Source organism: Heloderma suspectum, chromosome 4, assembly GCF_057233095.1.
Source record: "Heloderma suspectum isolate Gila_16-S chromosome 4, 16-S_ref, whole genome shotgun sequence".
NCBI lineage: Eukaryota > Metazoa > Chordata > Lepidosauria > Squamata > Helodermatidae > Heloderma > Heloderma suspectum.
In genome coordinates, this window is record NC_139461.1 from 37,819,394 (window position 1) to 37,840,249 (window position 20,856).

General features: G+C 45.4%; 1 protein-coding gene across 2 annotated transcripts in view; it reads right to left on the bottom strand.

Moving 5' to 3' along the window:
* RIMS2 (regulating synaptic membrane exocytosis 2) overlaps window positions 1-20,856 on the bottom strand; it is a 616,900-nt gene that overhangs the window by 29,857 nt on the left and 566,187 nt on the right. The window contains exon 1 of one of the 2 annotated variants that reach the window (XM_084848967.1): window positions 5,967-6,339. The exons of the other annotated variant lie outside the window; for it this stretch is intronic. Within the exon in view, the coding sequence (XP_084705093.1) occupies window positions 5,967-6,120 (154 nt within the window). The 5' untranslated portion in view covers window positions 6,121-6,339. Of the gene's footprint in view, window positions 1-5,966; window positions 6,340-20,856 lie in introns of those variants that run through there. 2 annotated transcript variants of the gene reach the window in all.

Sequence of the window (20,856 nt, forward strand, 5' to 3'; positions counted from 1 at the left end):
CCACACTTTCTCTTATGCCACAAATGGATTATGCACCACTGTGCAAAGCAGAATTCACTTGAATGCACAGTAGAGCAGTGAAGAACAGAGGATGGCAGTGGCTCTAGAACAGGAAAATGATGGCTCACGGACACATCAGAAGAAATGGCCTCAACTTTTTGTCAGAAATGTCTGCAAGATTCTAAAGAAACAAATTAATTCAAAGAGGTCGTGCATTCTAAACGATAAAATATGAGGGGTAATGTTATTGTTTTTACCCATTGGCCATAATAGCAGCACATGTCCAAACAGACATCCACAAAATGAAAGTCAGACCCACATGCATAAAATACCTGGGGACCATTCAGGACAAATTCATCCATAACTTTTTTAGTTTTAAGAGGTATCAGTGTTACAGTATTGTCTTTTCAACAAATTTGGGTAATTATTAGCAAGTAAGGTTTCAATTCTACACATGCATACCTGAGAGTGAGCCCCCTTGGATTTAATGTATTGGATTATACTGTAAAAGATCTAATTTTGCAAATAAGACCTATATCCTCACCCTTGCAATAACTGGGAGAACCAGTCCCTCACTCTCTTCATTATCAGGCAGCAGAACAAACAGTGGGGTAAACAGTGGGGTACTAAGTATTAGTCCCATCTGCACCACAGACACCATGTAGTTCATAAGATGCTTTTCAAAATCTGCTAAAACAGCCATTGGCATTTGTTGAAATCTAATGAGAATGCTTCTGCTCAGGGGCAATTTTCTTATAGATATTAAATAACCTTACAGCTCATGCCAATCTTTGAATAAGCATGAGATATTTCTGATTGCACACGGTTGAGGACTTCACAAATGCAAATAAATGCTATCGAACTCTCTTCCAGTGGAGATTCAGCTGCTCCCACACTGTTGTCAGTTAGGCACCAGTTAAAGACTTATTTTTTTGTGCAGGTGATTGGGGTATAGACAAGTGCTCTACTTGTATTTTGACTGATTACTTGTGTTGATGGTTTTATTGTAATTTTTAATATATTTGTTATTTTAGAGTCATGATTTTAATATTGATGCGGTGTACTGTGTTTTATATAGGTTGGTAGCTCCCCTGGGCTCTTTGGGTAGTATCCATTACTGCTGCTCCACTTATGCTATTGATATAGCGCTACAGGATGCGAATACTGTATGGTGGAGCATCAGGTTTCCCTGAAAAACTATCACGCCAGCATACGCTGTTGGTGTTGTGCTTGAGGTTGCTTATGCTGGTGGATGTCAATTGTGTAAGTGGAGCAGCAGCCTTGGATACTGTCCTTTGTGAGGAAGGCTGGGATATAAAAATAAATAAATAGACAGACAGACAGACAGACAGACAGGCAATAGCTATGTCAACCAGGTGATGCCAAATCAAAACACTAATCATTTGCCACACTACCTTGAAAGCACCTGCTCCTGTCTTGGAAGTTAAGCAGTGACAAGCCTGGTTAATACTTGCATGGGAGACTGCCTGGAAATACTGGATGCTATATTATTTAGAGGAGGCTGTACCTAACTGATAGAGCACATGGTTTGCATGCGAAAGGTCCCAGGTTTAACCCCTAGCACCTCCAGATAGGTTTGGTAAACCCTACCCTAAACCCTGGACAGGTACTTTCACTCACTGTTGACAATACTTGGCTAGAAGGACAAATGGTTTGACTCGGTATACGGCGGCATTCTATGTTCCTATGAATTACGGCATTTCCTTTACAACACCGAAACAACAACAAATTCAAACACACTTTCATTGTAAACATACTTTCAGCACTGGACCTAACACTATTTTGTGTTGGTATTATTCTACTGTCAGCAGTAGATTAACTGCGTGGCGGTCCCCTTCCTTTGGAACTCCCTGCCCCTGGAGGTCAGGCAGGCGCCAACACTGTGTTGCTTCCGGCACCTCGTGAAAACAGCTCTATTCCAGGAAGCATTCCTTAACTGACCAGCCACGTTTTTTACTGGCATTCTGTTTTTTAAAACAATAATTTTAATATGGTGTTTTTAACTCTTTTTATCTTTCTACTATTTTACCTCTTATGTTCACCACTCTGGAATCTGTTTTAGATGTGGAGTAGTATACAAATGTTATAAATAAACAAACAAACTGTGTAACTATATTGGGTAATTAAAAGATAATTAAAAAGTGATGCTTGCTTAACGTACAGAACATACAATCAGGAGTTCGCTGGGTGCTTTCACATAGACTGTTATTGTGCAATCGTCCAGCCTCATTAATGGAATTTTATGGGTGGTCCAGATATTGTTTTCCCACTTTCCCCAAGTTTTTTCTTAACATGGAAAATGAAATAAGAAGGGAAAGATGAAATAGCTACACAGTGTCTTTTGATTGGTAGCGGTAAGAGCCATCCATCTGGAAGCACCCACTGTCTACAGGAGAAGTAAGGCCCCAAAGTGTTTATGTATATTTTTACTCCAATTACATGTGGCATATTACATGAGGCTGGGGCTTTACTTCCCCTTACAGTCATTCATGTAATATATTGGTGGCTAGAATCTAGCCCAATAATCACTCTACACATAACAGCAAAATCCCACCTATGCTACTGTAGCAATGCCACATGTAACTGGAGTAAAATGTACATAAAATTAATTTTGAGAAGTTTATATAGGCAAGTTCTTACTTTCAAGCTCTTACTACAAAACTTCTGTGTGTAATGTCTTACATTAATTTAACTAACATGCTTTTAACTACCTCAAGTAGGATTATTGTAAACAGCTCTGCTTTCTTTTTGTTAAAGTTACTGCTTGTGTCAGCCCTATCTACAAGGAGCACCACAGTGTTAAGAATTCAGCATTTTGCTCTGGTTTAAAGAGTGGCGGTACCCACTTTTAAGATGATATGGATCATGGGGTACATTTATAAAACACCCCCAGTATTGATTTCAGTAGATGTGTATGCTTACCACAAAGCAGATATTCACGGCACACGCTATGCCAAGAAGAATAATGGGTTGATGTCCATTATTTTCCGATGAAGAGATGTGTATGAATTCCTGCACACACCAGAATTATAAAGTAATTCTCTTGCTGTCAACCAATTAAAAATCCAGTTGATCACTTGCTTATATTCAATCAATCTAATGTAAAATACATGCATATTATAAGGGTCATAACTAGGGATGGGCAAACCCACCGTGGTCTGCGTTGTGTGCCGCTCACCGGACCCTCACGGCTGCCTGCCCCTGCTTGCCCTGTGCGGCAAGTCACTGGGCAGTCCACGAGTGCCCAGTGAGCAGTGCACAGCTGCCTGATCCTTTGCCAAGCTGCCATTTTGTGTAAAAATGGTGGCTCACCCTTTTTGTAATGGCCGATTTTACGCAAATAGTGACAGTAAAGCAGCCATTTATGCAAGATTACAGGCGTAAATGGCCATTTATGCCTGTAATCTTGTGTAAATGGTTGCTTTTCAGACACCATTTGCATAAAATTGGCCGTTATGAAAAAGACTGAGCCACCACTTTGTGGTCTGGTGAGGGATCAGGGATCCCTGCGCTTGCCTGACTCCATGTGGGCCGAGTCAGGCAAGCGCAGAGATCTGTGGACTGGCATCTGGGGGGGCCAAGCCAGTGATTTCTTGCTGGGCCTCGAGCCTCAGACAGACACCCGCGACATCCCTAGTCATAACTCAGTGGCACCCTTTGCATGCAAATGTTCCCAGGTTCAACCCCTGGCATCTCCAGTAGGGCTGGGAAAAACCCTGAACCCTGAAGGGTTGTTGCCAGTCAGTGTAGAGTTAATACTACTGACCTAGATGGGATCAATGGACTAGTGTAAGGCAGCTTCCTATGTTCCTTATGTATGATTTAATAAACAAAGCTACGATTGGCTATTAGACCAAAATCCAATGTTTAATATTTTCCTTTTATTGTATATTTCAGTAACAGAAGAGAACTGAAATAATCTCAAGAAATAAACAAGCATTACTTAAACTCCTAGTCTCACTGATTAAAATTGGCCTTCCCTCATTAAAATTGGCCTCTACCAATTAATTAGCTAGAGGTTTAGTGGATTAATATAAATGATGGAGGTAGCAATCCTATGGCCGCTAAACAGCGGCTAGACAGCCACAGGATATGCTGCTTTCCTGGAACTGACCTCCCCCCACTTCTGCTCTGCCTCAGAGGCAGCGTAGAACAGCCCTGTCCTCCACGCTCGCAAGAGGAGCGCCGAGTGGCTGGAAAGGGGCATGGTTGGGGGTGTTCTGGGGCGGGGAGAGCATAGCTGCCTGTACGACACATCCTATGCGTCGTACAGCAGCCTCCCTCCCCACTCCGTGCTCCCACAGCTAGGCAGCCGTAATAAGCTGTCTAGCCAAAAAAGCAGGGCAGGAGAAGTGCGGAGGGAACAATCCCCTCTGTGCTTCTCCTGCCCTGCTTTGGATAGGCGGTCGCCTCCGAGTTCAGAGGCGGCCACCTATCTAGATAGGACTGCGCCCTAAACTGATTAAGGGCACGTCCTTGCATGTTTAGACACAGAATGGAGCTGGGGAATGCTGGGAGTTGTAGGACTTTTTTCTGTCTAAACATGCATAGGGAAGCTTATAGCCCCACAATTTAGCAGTCTCTACAGGTTTTCTTTCTCAGAAGCCAGCAAACAACACAAGGAGGGGAGGGGATGATGGAAGCTTTCCTTTGGAAAGCAAGATGGTGGTATGTAGGCTAAAATGAGCAGGAAACAAACCACAGAGAGTCAATATGGAATAAAGTGCCTAGCTAGGATTGTGAAAATCTAGTACAATTCCACTCAGCCATGAAACTCACTGGTGACCAGTCACGATCTCTCAGCCTAACTTACCTCACAGGATTGTTGTGAGGATAAAACTGCGGGTGGGGAGACAACCATGTACTCCATGAGCTCCTTGGGGGAAAGATGGGATAAAGATGTAGTAAATAATATCTCAGAAGTAATTTTACAGTTCAGGAGGTGATGTACTATGAAGGTATTTTACATTATGTTTATATATTGGTCTTAAATACATCTATTTCTAGCCACATTATGGTTTTATAACCTATCCGTAGCTGAAGCATCAAAATTCTTCATAATTCTTCATCAGTAAGAGTCATTTTACAAGGATGTTACCCTGGAACTGCAGTCCATGAAATCACTCATACCTCTGATTTGTTGACACATCTGTATGGTGAAGCAGAGACTGAAATGAGTTGAATCAAATTCTGAAACAACCTGAGGCTCTTGACTCATTTCTCTTTCATCCCAGGATAAGTGAGCCACGGCAGAATTATCGCCAGAGTTGTGTGAGAAACACAGTGGCTGGTAAATGACCCAAAATATTTAGAACAGGGATATGGAGCTGGTGTAGTGGCTAAGGCTGCAATCCAATACACACACCTGGAAGTAAGCCCCAATGAATGCAGTGGGGCTTACTTCTGAATAGACACGTATAGAATTGCACTCATAGAGCGTGATCTGGGAAGTTATTGTTCAAATCTCATTTCAGCCATGTACATAACAGGTCGCCATAGGAACTCAGGCTGACCTACCTTTTAGAGCAGTGCAAGGCCTACTAAAATGGTCTACACATTCAAAAACCACTATATAAATGGTAGGCATTATTATTACTATTATTATCAGAAACTTCTTACAACTGTATTATTATTATAAACTTTTTCGAATTGCTTCTTCATGTAAACACAGGCTTTTGTCAAGCCGTAAGAACCAGGAGATAATCTAACTACACCCTTCACAGCGCAAATTCACTGTATATACGCAGACCGAGTATTAGCGCTGCCTGGGCGCCTCCCGGCCCCCCAGGAGGAGGCTCCCTTCAGCGCATGGGGCTCGAGACCTTCGCCGCCGCGCCAAGCAGCCCCTCGCGGGCTGCAGGGCGAGCGAGGCACACGCACACCACGAACACGGCCGCCCCTCGCCGGCCTTTCGCCCACGCTTTCCCACCAAGTCCGCGCCTCACCTCCGCCGCCTTTCTTCACCTCCTCCTCCTCCTCCTCCTCTAAGGAGTACATGCAAGGGAAGTAGACGGCGAGCGCTTCGAAGGAGGCAGAGAGGCTGCTCCGGCTCGGCGAGCGCTGCATGCTGCGCCCCCCGCTCGCGCTCTGCCTCCCCATCCTGTCGCCGGACTTGATCCTGCCGCCGCGTCTGGCGCGGTGGAACAAGTAGCGAGGCGTCCCGGCGGCGGCCGCAGGTGCTCCTCGGAGGGCGAGCGGGGACTCCGCGGACGGGGCGGAGGCAGCGCGCAACTTCTCTGCCTTTCCACCAACCCAACCCCGACGGCGCCCGACCCTCCCGCGGCGCCCAGCAGCCGCGTAGCGCGCGCCGCCTTGCGTGCGTCTGGCCAAGGGGGCGCTGCCTCCGCTTCCAGCGCGGCCAATCGGCAGCCAGGCCCGCTGCCTTCGCCGGGTTGCTCTGCCCTGGAACGCTCCCTTCGCGACAGCCTGTCACCGTGCCGGGCAGGCTGGCAGACATGACACGGGGGAGGAGGGCGGCAAGGCAGTGGCATGTGCAGCTCACACGCTTCGTTCCCGGATGGCTGTACTGTTGACTTCAGCCCGGTTTCACGGCCAGGAGGAGAAGCGGTCGTAATAACCGCTGACAAACTAGTTTTGCACACGAAGGTCTGCAAACTCTGGCTCTGCAGGCTGTCAACACCACGTCACGTAACAACGGTCTACCAGTTTGGTTAGCTTGCTGGCCGAGCGAAAACATGCTTGTGGCCAGCTCCGCGCCCTCTGGGCAAGCCCCCCTCCCCCGCAGGCTTCTCCAATTAAGAGGGCGGTGGGGAGTGTGCCAGAAGGCACTGAGCACTTCCAAGCAGCAGCGCCCAACACCCCCTCAGGCATCACCCAAATGATCCCAAGAGGGGTGGCCAACACCCCCCTCCCCTTTCCCAAGGGAAGGGCTGGTGAGGGCCGGGCCGGGCACTGCTGCTTAATGATACTGTGAACATCTCCAAGCAGTCACTCTTACTCCCCGACACACAACGCGCGCGCACTGTTTTTGTAAGGGAATGGCCAGGTGGGGGAATGGCCAGTTGGGCGCAGTTGTTTGAAGGCGCCCTGAGTGCCTTCAGGCAGCGGTGTCCAACCCTGCCCTACCTACCTTCCCTGCTCCTGAGCAGGAAAAGTTGGCAGGTGGGAGGTGTTGCCTGTTTGTCTCTGTATGGCTCTCCAAAGTCCAGGGGCCTGTGGAAGAATCATCTCCTTCCCACTGTTCTTCACGGGTCTGCCATCACAGGTTTTGTTGATACACCTTGGGGCTTTTGAAAGGCATGGCACTCATTTTGCAGGAAATAACTGTAACTACAACAATCACACTCCCACTGGAGTCAATGAGGACCCTCAGACGTTGGCCTCCACACCTAAGATACTGGAGTAATTGCAACAAACCAAATAGCCAATCACAACTCAGCACCAAAAAGCCCTGGCGAGGATCGCACTTCACATGTGTAGAAGAGTGACATGGGACAGCCTGTAACATTCAGGCATCAAGTCTGTAACACTGCGAGTATACAAGCAGGAACTTGGTGATGGGGATTTTTGGTGAAAAGGCACTCAGCAGTTTAAGACAAACAACAATGAAGAGAGATGGATAATGCTTGTGTTCACAAACCCCTTGCAGGCATGCTGCCTCTGTACAGAAACAGACACAATTTGACTGCTACTGGGAGAGGTAGGGCTGCAAGGATTAGGTACGCCACATGGTTAAGTAAGGGAGGGGGAACCTATACCTTAAGCATAACTCTTGATCTTCCAGCTCCACAAGGACCCCAAGAAAAGAGAGATGTGTGTATAGTATACTAATGCCCATTGACACAGAGTGTCTCCCCATCTTCTGGAATATGAGGAAACTGTATTATTTATTACACTTCTATACCGCCCCATAGCCAAAGCTCTCTGGGTGGTTTACAGAAGTGAAACAACTGGTTAAACAACTCTCCTTTATTCAGTAGTGTCTCTGACTGCTATGCCATGTGAAATAACAGGGCTGCTGCTCAACACAAACCCCGAAATCCAACAAAGCCATTTCTTTGTTCGTGATCGTCAAATACTATACCGATTGGCACCAATGGCTAAACACATCTGACTCGCTCTTTCTTGAAGGACAACAGCCAGGGCTCATGGTTCAGAACCAACAAAACCGAAGATAGAGCACCACTACAGCTCCATTTATCAGAAGAGTGAGCATTCTTGTGGCCACAACAGTATCCCCCCAACAGGGGAATAGCAAAATATCAACATTGAGGGGAATGCTAGGTGGGTGCACGTCACTGGGAGAGTGGAGAGTTTGGCTGAAGCGTATGGGATGGAAAAGCACATAGGGGCTGACACCCTTACACACTCGAGATGAACTGGAAGTGTGAAATCATATGATCAAAAATGACAAAAGTGTGTGAAAAACATACTTAACAAGTTGATTATTTCATCAGGAAATTATGTTGTTCTCCCAGAAATCCTTCCAAAGGAAAAATACAAATATAAAATGGCTGTTTTGCTGTGTCTTCACCTCTTGTTTCTCTACCTATGCTGTCTTGCACCCAGGTATGCCACCTAGAAATGCTACCTCCCAGGAAAGGAGGCATAGGTCCACATTAGCAAGTGGCTCAAATGTCAATGAACATGTTTTTAACACAACAGAAAGGCTCCAGCTCAGTACCATAGAGCGAAGATGCCAAATTCCTGACCCCTTTTAGAAATCTTTTCGCTCTCAGATGCAAGAAGACTGAAAATTCCTCAACTGGAGGGTGAAACACTGAAACAGCAGACTGTTAAACTCTGAGGGAGGAGATCTTGAGTCCTTTCTCAAAAAGGGATAGGAGGAACTGGAGAATCTGGTACACAGAGCACCATTTTGGATGGAAACTACTGACGAGCAAATGCCACAAAGGTAGTCCACTTCCCTGAGTAGGAGCGCTGTGTGAAAGGCTTACATGCAGCATCTAGTACTCTCTGCACCCCACCCTGGGCTGCAGGATTGTCAGTTATGCAATTGTTCATGCTGTTATGTAGAGAGTTGACAGATCCATGTGTCAAATCTGACCGTTCTCCCTGGTGAGGAGAGACAAAGTTGATGGGAACCACTGGTACCGACCTTAAAGGAGAGAGCCAAGGCTGGCGTGGCCACCAAGGTGTTATCAGTATGCAGTTGGTACCATCCGTCACAATCTTTGCCAGGACTCTGGTCATTAATGGGAAGGGAGGAAAGATGTAAAACAGAGTTCCTTCCCATTGAAAAGCAAAGGCATCCCTCATCGAGCCTAGACCTTATCCCACTCTGGTGCAGAAAGTGTGACAGACAGCAATGTTCCCCAACGCCTGAGGAGATCGCTCAGAACAGACCTGTTCATCTCCCATTCATGGGAGGTCAGTATTGTCCGACTGAGGTGATCAGCCATAACACTGTCCACACCTGCTACATGAATCGCCACTAAACCTATCCAGCATGGTATGCACCAGTAGGGATGTTGGAGAATTCCACCACGGACTCCAGTGAGGCCGAATTCTTTAGAATCCAGCCCCCCAGAGTCCGTGACGGAACGGACTACCCTCCCGCCACCCCCTGAAACCTGGCGGCGGCTCCGGCAGCGACTCCAGGTTGTCTTCTGGGCTGCAGCGGCTGCAAATGGTGGCCATCGTAGCGGCCGCCATTTGCGACCCTGCCAAGCCTTGATAGGCTACGTAAGTATCTATGTAGCCTATCATGGCAAAAAAGGCAGGGACGCAAATGGTGTAGCGGCCACCATTTGCATCCCTGCCTTTTGCCGTGATAGGCTACGTAGATACTTACGTAGCCTATCACGGCTTGGCAGGGACACAAATGGCGGCCGTCATGGCGGCTGCCATTTGCGGCTGTAGCCCGGCTGTGACTGGAAGTCCAGCTGCAGCCAACCCCGGCCAGCATCTCTGCGGCCTTGCCGCGGAGCGGAGCTGGCTGGGGAGGATTCCGGGGGGGGGGAGGGACAGATCGCCTCCCCCCTCCCGCGGACGGAGGTAAGTGGGGTTTCGTACACCCCTATCACCAGTCGAAGATATTGAGTGAAAGGACTAAGTGTGGAAGCAACCTGGTACCTCCTTGCTTGTACAGGTACGCAATCATGGTTGTGTTGTCCGATGTTATCTGGACCTGCCTGCCTGTCAGGTCCAGTTCAAAAGCACAAAGTGCTTTGTCCACTGTCCTTAGCTTCAGAAGATTTATGTGTTGAGTGGCTTCACTGGTGGACCACCTGCCATGCACCGTTAGTGTCCTGCAATGAGCGCCCCATCCCAAAAGAGAACACATCTATATTCAACACCACAGATGGGGATGTTTGGAGGAATGGGAGCCCAAGCTGGTTGGTACCACCCACCATCACAGGTAGTCCTTGATATCAGATGTGAGTGCCAGCCTGGTTTGCTGAGCATCAAGCTTGTTGAAATTGTGGATAAACCAGTTCTGTAGGGGTCTCCTCCACAATTGTGCATAGCAAATGACAAGTTGTCGTTGCAGCCATAAACCCCAGTAAGTGTTGGATCTTGTACGCTGTGGTAGATTTGCTTGCTAGCATGTCTGAAGCAAAAGTGACTAGTACTTTTAGTCTGGTGTCAGGTAGGAAACCCATCTCACTTGGGAGTCCAATAACTTCCCTATGAACATTATACTCTGGGTAGGCACAAGATTAGACTTTTCCACATTGATATATAGTCCTAGACCTGTGAGGAGATCACAAGTCACCTCTATCAATCTCTATCAACCGTAGGAGCTGACACCTCACTGATGCCACCAAAAGCCAGTCATCGATGTAAGGGTAAACTTCTATGCTCTCTGCAACTGAAGATGGGCACACACAACTGCCATATACTTTGTAAACGCTGTCGGAGTGGTGGCGAGGCTAAAGGGTAGGACTCTGAATTGGTAGGTGTTGGTACCAATGGTGAAGCGCTGGTAGTGCTGATGAGACTGCTCTATGGCGATGTGGGAGTAAGCATCTTTGAGGTCAATAGGGACAAACCAGTCTCCTCGGGAGAAGGAGGGCGAGAATAGATGCCAGTGTAAACATGCAGAATTTGGAGGGTGAGATGACCTTGTTGAGTTGCTGGAGAAGTGGTCGAACTAAGGCTGCCATCCCTTTTCGGTACTGTGAAGTACTTGGAATAAAAGCCTTCCACCAGTTGGTTGTGTGGGACCGGCTCGATTGCTCCTTTGTTGAGGAGGGTTTGTTTGGTAAGAAGGACTGGGGATGGAGCGATCACCTTCACGGTATCAAGTGGAGGCATGGCATTGAATTTGATGCGATATTGTTTCTGCACTATGGTCAGGCCCTATGAGTCTGTTGCGATGTCTCGCCAGGCCAAATGGTATTTTGATGTGCATGTCCTGAAAAAGGGAGGTTGTTGGTAGGTTGGGAGAGAAAAAGGCAGCAAGTCAAAGGCACAGTTTGCCCCTGCTGTCTGACTTTCTGCGGTAATCACAGAATTTGGATTGCTGGAAAGACTTTCCTTGCTGGCTTGACTGTGGGCATTGCTGCTGCTGCTGCTGACCTAGCCTGGAATTGTGGGGACGGTATCGAGGGGCAAAAGACTGGAACCAACGATGATGTCTAGGCTGTTACTCATGTTGTTGTGGGAGGAATCTCTTTCAGTGGGCCATGGTACCCGCTTTCTGTACTGTGTCAAATGCCTCGTCCATCTTGGCATTGAACAAGCCTTGCCCATTGAATGGTAGGTCTTCTATTCTTGTTCTTGTTGCCTGTGGAAGACCAGAATACCAAAGCCAAGCACGGTGTCGAAAGGTAACTGAACTTAGGGATTGTCAAGGGCTCCTTGGAGGGCTCTCTCAGTCTAATCCAGTAGCCAAGTTTAGACGCAGACAAAGGGATTCTTTTCAAAGCTTTATTCTTCTTTTACAACTTAACAACTCTACAGGTAGCAACTAGATCTGAGCAGCAGCATCCCTATGCCCTAAGTTGGAACAGTTGGTCCCCGTTTGAAAGGCAATTACTGGCAGACCCCTGAATATAAGGACTAGGGAGGATCCCTCCCCTTTTCCCTTGGATCCTCTGGGCGCAACCGTTCTTTGAGCGCCAACCGGGCACTACGCCTCCTTTCCGCGCTCTCCATTTGGCGCCGCTCTCTGCGTCTGCGCCGCGCATCCACCCAGTCTGCTATCGGTGCTGGGTCACCCCCTGGACAGCTTTCTAATCTAGGAATGTTGGTGGGAGGAATCTCTGTCAGCTGCGGGCCCTGGGAAAAAGGGGTGTGCTCCTCTCCCAGGAGTGACTGCCCCAGGACTTTAGAGTTGTAATCTGCGTGATGTTGAGATGTGTTTAACTGTTGCCTCAACAGCTTCAACGCTTCACTTCTAAAAAGACAACCCATCTCTTTTTTATCATTGGACAAATGATCAAGCAGCTTGCCCACTTTGTCCCACAACAGCAATTGGTAACCTGACAGTGTCATTTGATAATTAGCAATCTTCAGGCCCAACGAAGTGGAGAAAGAAAGTCTCCTGCCGAGCAGATCGAGCCTCCTCCCTTCTTTGTCGATGGGAGAGGAATGTGCCTTTTTCGCCTTGCCTGGCGCTGCCTCAACCACCATGGAATTGGGTGCCAGATGCTTGAACAAGTACTCTGTGTTGGTGTCCTGAAGGCAGTGCATATCCTCCAGGCACTTCAGTATTGATGGCACCATGGAGGAGGCATTCCATGACTATCTGATGGTCTCATTGAGGGTAGGCAACAAAGGAATAGCCGCTGGCTTATAAGATTCAGCATTTACGGACTCACAGACAGGGTCCTGGATGGACAGAGCAGCCTGTTGCATCTCAAGCCCCAGAGCCTGTGCCATTTGATCAGCAAATTGACCCAAATCCTCAGAAGGAGACGGCTTAATTGGTATTGACCATCATATCTGCCAAGGAGAGTGAGAGTGGACATGAAGACTCAGAAGCAGAGCCGGATTCGTATCTCTCTGTTTCAGACAAGTGTGGCTGCACTGTTGGTTGTGTGTATCAGGCTGTGATATTGATGCCACAACTGGAATAGACAGTTGAGTTTTAAACAAAGTTTGTACTAAACTTTGCTGTGGTGGTTCCCAAGGCAGAGTCAGTGGAGACTTATACAAAGGAGGAGGCAGGACAACCTGTGGAAGGGCTGCGAAGACACTGACATTGGTGGTACTGGCTGATCTGGTGGCTTTGCGATGGTAGCTGATGGCTGGATTCAGGGTCAACTTTCTTCCCAGACTGGGTGCTCAGGCAAATGGCGATAGTGCCCTACAGGGTTGTCATTGTATTCAGACCATTGCATTTGCCTGACATGTCTATGGTGAGAAGAATGCTTTCCCCAATCAGAGTGTGGAAATCTGAAACACTCCCAGTACCAAGAAAGGTCTCAAACAGATGTACACATCCTGTGAGATGATGCTATGGAGTACACAGACTCTGCTGATCGTTGATGCCTATCTCATCTGGGATCATAATAGTCATCTCTGGGCTGCAGTGGATGGGGTGACAGCTTCCTGATCTCACCCTCTGATGTAGATGTGAGAAGGAGGGGCTCCCTTTGTGGGACAGGCACCCTTGGTACTGGTGATGACAGGAGCAGCAGCGTGGGTACCAGTGCTGCTACCAACGGCATCGGTGTTGTCAGGATGGAGGCAGGAGGCTTGTCTCCAATTGGTGTGCCTGGTGGTGGAGCAGGCAGTGGCTGAATTTGAGGGACTAAATTTGAGGTGGTCTTCTTTGGTTTTATGTTCAGAAGACAAAAGGGTAGATTTTTTAGAACCTTTTGCTTTCTTTGAAAATATTTTTGTGAACATCAACGCCAAAGACCAACCCAGCGCTGGGGGGGTCTTGGGTGCCTGGCGAAGCATGACGTTGAGGGGATTTGGATCCCAATGCTACAGGCTCTAAAACTGCCAGCTGTGGTGGAACAACAGCCTCCACCATTTTCTTAGGGCCCTTGACTGACTCTAACACTCTCTTGCACAACGTGGCTTTCAGCCAGAGTGATTTTTCCTTGCCTGCTTTGAGAAGGTGTTGCAACGTTGACAAGTTTGCACAACATGCCCTTCTCCCAGGCAGAACAGGCACAGATTATGTCCGTCCCTGTGGGGTAATTTTGCCTCACAACGGGTGCACTTTTTGAAAGGCGCCCAGAGGGCCATATCTCCATGAGGGCTTTTGTGAAAGATACAAAAAAGGAACAAATAAAATGAAAAAATGTAGAAAAAGACATAAATACAATAGTAATAGAAAAAGATAGAATAAAACCTCAGCTTTTTCATAAGAAAAGCAATGAAGAGAGAGAAGGCCCCACGAGGCTTACACAATGGTGGTCAACAGCATAGTGAGGGAAGAGGCAGGAACCTGCTAGGGATATGCGCACTGGATGGTGGGGGAAGGGTTCCCGCCTAAAACTCCTTAGCTTTAAAAGTTTCTGATATGAGCTCCACGCAGGCATAGAGCTGATATGTGTGATGCACTGACACCATGAAGAAGAACAAAAGGTTGTCTCTTCATCTTTAATCACTAGTTTGGACTTTTATGTGGCATTTCATTTATAGATTGTTAAATTACAATTAACTCACAATGTGCCCTTCATATTGACGAAATTCAATCTACTTCCCGTGTCTCTCGAAAGAGTCTGTGCATGGATTATTTTGGTGCTTTCTTCTTTCAAAAACCTATTTTGATATTTCTTTCTCCCTCCCCCAGTAGATCTGGAGTAAGCTGTAGACTCACAAACAGCCGCTCCCACTACTCCCTCACTCTTCCCCACTCTGATTACTGTGGAGTGAGATGAGTGTTCAGACCAGATTCCGCAGTTATTTAAACATGGTCTCTTCTCTTACATTGGGAGATTGAACTCTTTTTAAAGATGGCTGGTGTGAAAGGGAAGAAAGAGGGCTCAAATCTGAGGTCTGCTCCCAGTCTCTTTCTAGAGAGAAAAATAATGCCTAAACAGGACCGAAGAATCACAGTCTTCCCTGTCTTACTGACTACAGTAAGTTCTTATTGAGATTTTTTTTTTCAAAAGTCTTGTTCCAGATCTCAAGTCAGTAAAAATTAACTGTAAGGAACTAATATTTTATGTAGTGAGTACCTAGCTATCTCCCCAACCAGAAATACTGCTTTGGCATGTAATAACTGGTGTGATTATACATCATTGAGAATATTGTTTCAGATTGAGGTGCTTAAGGAATGATTAACCATAATTTGAGGAATTAGAGCAGGAACGGGGAACCTCTGCGGGCCAAATATGGCCTGCAGAGGTTCCCATCTGGCCTGCCCATTTCTTCCCCAGGCCCTATCCCCTCTTCAGGCAGGAAAAACCTCTTATCTTTGATCAACTGCTGATCAGAAGTAAGACCTTTTCCCTGCAATGGAGGATGGGCAGTTCCTGGGAGGAAGCTCCAGAGTGAGGCTTGTCCTGCTTACTTGTGAGTAGATATGCAGAGTCTTGGTATTTGGATGCTACTGGAAAGTACTGCAGAGTGATTCAGTCCTGCTTATTAAAGCAACAAAAATCTAGTATTTAGCTATACAAAATTTATTTCTGTTATAAATATTGAAAAACAATGTTATTTAAGCTTTTAATTTGTTTGATTTTTCACTGAGGGCATCTCTACACCAGCCTAAAATCCTGCATTTAAAATGGGGCTTTCTGCTTCCGTTTAAAATGCAGGGTCACAACGACTTCCTTTTTCACGAGCTTCCTTTTCCCCCACCCCTTTCCCCCTCCTTCTCCCCCTATTGGAGTCTTCCATTAAATTTCATTGATTTCGCTCCTCTTCGAGCCACTTATACTCTTTTCACAGAGGAAACTGAAGCAGAACACAACCAGGGTAATTTGATAGCTCATTATCTGCGATCTATTTAAAAATGGAACAAAGGGCATTGAGTGCAGGAGACACCCTGGAGGCACACGGCATTGTGTAAAGAGCCCGTAAACTTCTGTGAAGGAGCAGTCTCAATCGCAGGATAAAAGCTCTGTGTGAAGAAAGCCTAAGTTAAGCATTCATTTTCTGGTTCAGGCAACTTACATATTTTTTTGAACAAAACCAACCAAACCAAACAAAAGTGGCTCAAGTGACCACCTTTCTTTAAAAGGACACACAAAATAAGTCACAATGCTGAATACATCCTTTTGTGAGTTTTAGAAATGAACAAACTATTAAGCCCCTTCAGCTTTAATAGCACATATATCTTTAGGATGGCACATAACAACAGCTATGCTGTTGCAGCATCACCATATATGATGCTAGCATGCCTTATTAGGATGTTAAAGCAGAAGAAATGTTAAGGATTAGGATATTCCACTACACTGAATAAACAATAAGTTCAGATTTTACTTAGGTTTGGGGAATAAGGCAGCCATTTCAACATTTAGAGCATAAGAAGAGCCATGCTGGATCAGACCAAGGGTCCATCTAGTCCAGCATTCTGTTCACACAGTGTCCAATTGCTGTTAACCAGGAACCCACAAGCAGGGCATGAGCACAACAGCACCCTTCCACCCATGTTCCCCAGCAACTGGTGTACATAGGCTCACTGCCTCTGGTACTGGAGGTAGCACATAGCCATCAAGACTAGTAGCCATTGATAACCTTTTGCTCCAGGAATTTGTCCAACCCCCTTTTGTCCAGCCCCCTCTTAAAGCCATCCAAACTGGTGGCCATCACTACATCCTGTATACCACCATCCTGTGGTAGCAAATTCCATAGTTTAACTATGTGCTATGAGCTACATCTACATTTGAAGATGTACATCCTCAAGTATAGAAACATGAATGACCTGAGAATTTAGCATACAAATTAAATTAGAGGACAACTAGAGTATAATGAGATATCATATGCAGCTAGCAGGATGATATATATTTCCTATCTGGTATTGGCAGTTCATATATAAGAAAAGCTTATTTTTGTTCTATAATAATGTCTCTTTGGTGTAGCCTCTAGAACCCCATTTTCACACTTATCCATCTTGGGAACCAAATATTACTTTCATATTCATTTACATGTGTGCCATTTAGTATCTTAGAAAAAATATGGGAGGGAGGAGGAGATTTTTCTTTAATTACAAAATTGTTTCAGAGTAGCTCTATTTATAAGGATAACTAACAAAAGCCAACAATGAAGTTTCACTAGATGTGGTGCCAGGAGTTGATCACCCATACATGGGAATGTATCTGAATACTCAAAGAAGACCTTATGGGATTATGGTTTTGTACTTAGCTAGTGATTACATATACATAATTAGCAATGATCGTTTTTCCAATAATTGAACCTGCCAAGAGTTTTAGACTATATAGCAACTTTAGAAAGTAATTTTCTCTCCACAGTGCACTCTCAGCTGCAGAGATTAGCCTTAAATAGCTGCCAGGCTTATTTTTTTTAAGGACCCTTTCTAAAAGATTATTATCTTAAAATTAACTGAGCTTGGAGTTTATGACTTTCAAGTTATTCGGTCTGGCTCCAGTCTGGGAAAGAGGCTATAGTGCAAGTGATGAGACTCACTGGCAGTCTGTGGGACAGATAATTAGGAACAGTTAGGTCCAGCAAGAGAACATAGCAAGGACGAGGATTAGTTCCTGGAAGGCAGCCAACCTATGACTATGTAAGGACCCAGGCATGTGTCATGCAAGGGTGACAAAGGTTACAAGGTCGAACACTGAATCCAGATACCGAACTATGTTGCACTAGCAACTGCTTCTCTGAGATAATCTGCCTTTATAATTTAATTCTATAGAATACACGAGAGAAGCATTTTAAACAATAAAAAGCATTTTGAATGTGTACATTTGAATGTATTTAGAATTTCTTTCTAGAAAATTCCATGTCATATGGATACGTCATAAAACTTTCTCAGTGGATGATATTAAGAATGTCAAAGGCAAATGATCCAGAGGAACAGCTTCTCCAATGACCAGGGGTAAGGAGAGCATAGCCATCCACGCTTTTCCAACCCAATTTGGTGAATATAAATTCCCCTCAAATTCTTCTTCTTGATGTCCACTAATCAACTTTGAGTGCTTTTTTCAAGGAGAATATCTGAGGTAGATATTCCTACTGCCAAGGCAAGGAAAAGAGACATTTCAAAAGAGACAGTTCGAAGGAGGATCCACTGCCAGACCAACTTCTAGAGGTCTGCTTGCTTCACCGGCCCAATGTAAAGAGTACTGATTTACTCAATCTTGCCTAAAACACATGAGTTAATATCTGTGATGAATTAAAGCTGTTTCAAAAGTGGATTACTTGTGACTATGCTAGCCAGCCTGCCATTTTTGCCTTCTTGGCGTTGAGAACAACTGCATATATGGAAAATAGTAGGGGTGATGGTCATATCAGGGATCCCAACATAAACTCTATTTGACATTATCTCTGGATTATACTTATGATCTGAGACAAGTGACACTTAAAGTGGTACATGGGGAAGCCAAGATTTGAACCAGGGACTCCTAGCTCAAAAATCATGCTCTGAACAACCCTGGTATAAAAACTGATGTCCCTTTGACCTTTGTAATATTGCCATATGTTTACTGGTTAAAAAAAAAAATCAAAAAGATTTAAAATGGAGACCATGTCATAATTTCCTAGAACAACCCTGTTGTACTTAACAGGCTGCAATTCTAAAACCTTATAGCAGCCCCACTAAATCTGTTTTACTACTGCAGAGTGAGAGGTTTGAGTATTACACAAGGGAGAGTATATCCCTTCATGCAGAACTGATTCTTTTTAGAATTAATGTGTTTTGCTTCCTTTATATACAAGTTCCTTCAAAATAGGTTTGTCATGATTTTGTGTTCTTTCTTGGGGTTTTTTTTTTTTTTAAACACAATTCAGTAGCTACCATGAAGAATGAGCCTTGAGCATTAAAGCAAGTTTTCAAGGACAGAAAATGTAATGCAATTTAACACTGGCAGTAAGCTAACACTCCCATCCTCTACATTGTAGTTTTGTTCATTACATGGGTCAAAGAGGATCAGCAGCTTTGTGACAGGATGCCAGTGAGACTTGCAGATACTTGATCAGGTGCTGCTATTTCAATGATCCAGCAGAAATTACAAGCAGAGTTAAATAATATGGATTGCAGAATGGTTTATACTATGATGCGCTGAATAATCATGTGATCCTAATTTGATTTCTCTTCCAATCCATTATTATGCCTATGTATTTTTTTTTCCTCAGTGAGACCTGGAGGACACTATACACCAGGGGTCCCCAACCTTTTTGAACCTGTGATCACATTTGGGAATTTGAGAAATTGCTGTGGGCACCATTTCAAAATGGCTTCCATGGAGGATGTGGCTAGTGACATAATGGCTGCTGTGGGTCAAAAGAGGTGGGGGGGGGAGATAAATAGTAAGGCTGGGAGTGGACAGAAATAGCAAGATAAAGGGGTAGGTGAGAGAGAAAGAGCAAGGCTAGGAAGGGAGAGAAAGAAGGATGCTAGGATCTAGGAATGGAGATAAAATAGCAAGGAAAGGGGTTGGATAAATAGCAAGGCTAGGAGCTGGGAGGAAGGGAGGGAGCAAAGGGGAAAGTTCTGTGTGGACAGCAGAAGATTGGGTGGATCCAGGAAGCAACTCTTTCCTTCTCTTCCTGCCTGCTGAATAGCAAAGCAGTGGTAAGTTCAGGAACAGGAAGGAGAACCTGGTGTGCTAATATTTTTCAGTTGTTTTAATTAAAAATACATTTTTGAAGGGGGCAGGGAGTGGAGAACTTTGTGGGCACCGTTTGAGGACCCTGCTGGTGCCATGGCACCTACTTCGATCTCCAGTGACAAGGCTGGATCAGTCAGCACCCCCAGACTGTAACCCTGATGCTTTGTAGCAGGTGTGGGCAGCTTTGGGAGATCTGGAAGCCATTTTTACCCCCATACTCCTGCCAGAGGTACCCCGCACAATAATAGCATCCATAGTGGCTACAGAGCGCCAAAAGGGTCAAAATCCACATCAGTGGAGGAGGGACACACACACAACAAGCCTGTGGTGGGGAACGTGTGGCCCTCCAGATGTTGTTGGATTGCAACTCCAATCAGCCCTTGCCCACATGGTTAATGCTGAGGGATAATGGGAGCTGTACTCCAATGACATCTGGAGGGCAACATATTCCCCATTCCTGCACTAAGCAGACCAAACCCCAACTGGCAACCTCTGCTAAGAAAAAACAACAACAAAATTTGCAAGTCTTTTCTATTACAGATCTCTATCAAATGAATGCAGAAACCACTCAAAGGATTTTCTCTGTGTTAGATTTCAGCATGAAACAGACTTTGATACTTCAGCCATTAAGAAGGGGTTTGTTTCGTTTTTTGCAACACTATTTAGACAGTCCTGATGGCAGAGATAGCCTGGTAAACATTAGATGAACATGGTGGCAAATAGCAGCCTCCTTTCAAATCCGGTATTTCAAACCAGATGTTGTGAAGTCAACTTTCCTACTATGGCAACATGCAATTCATTGCGCAAAGTGACAACAGACAGTATACAATCAGTTACCACAATTCATAGGAGCAGACATGAAAAAGAAAGAGATGCTATATACATAACTTTTTTCTGTCCTAAGGAAAATAGCTGCTCAATTAACTTTGTACTTTTCAACCTTGCCATTGTTCATAATAACCATTATTTAAAATGACCTTTGTTTAGCATTGCCATCATAATCATCACCCGGCAGTACTCAAGTGTGTTAGCTGTAGTAATACCATTTTTGTGAAAGTGTTGCTCATCCCTATCTGTTTAGGAGCAGTTCCTGTAACTATATTTATATTTCGGTCATCAGCCAAATAAAATACCAGCCAAACAAAGCAACAGCTGCAACTACTCTTGGACAGAGATAGCTTGGCCACAGTTACCCATGCCATGATTA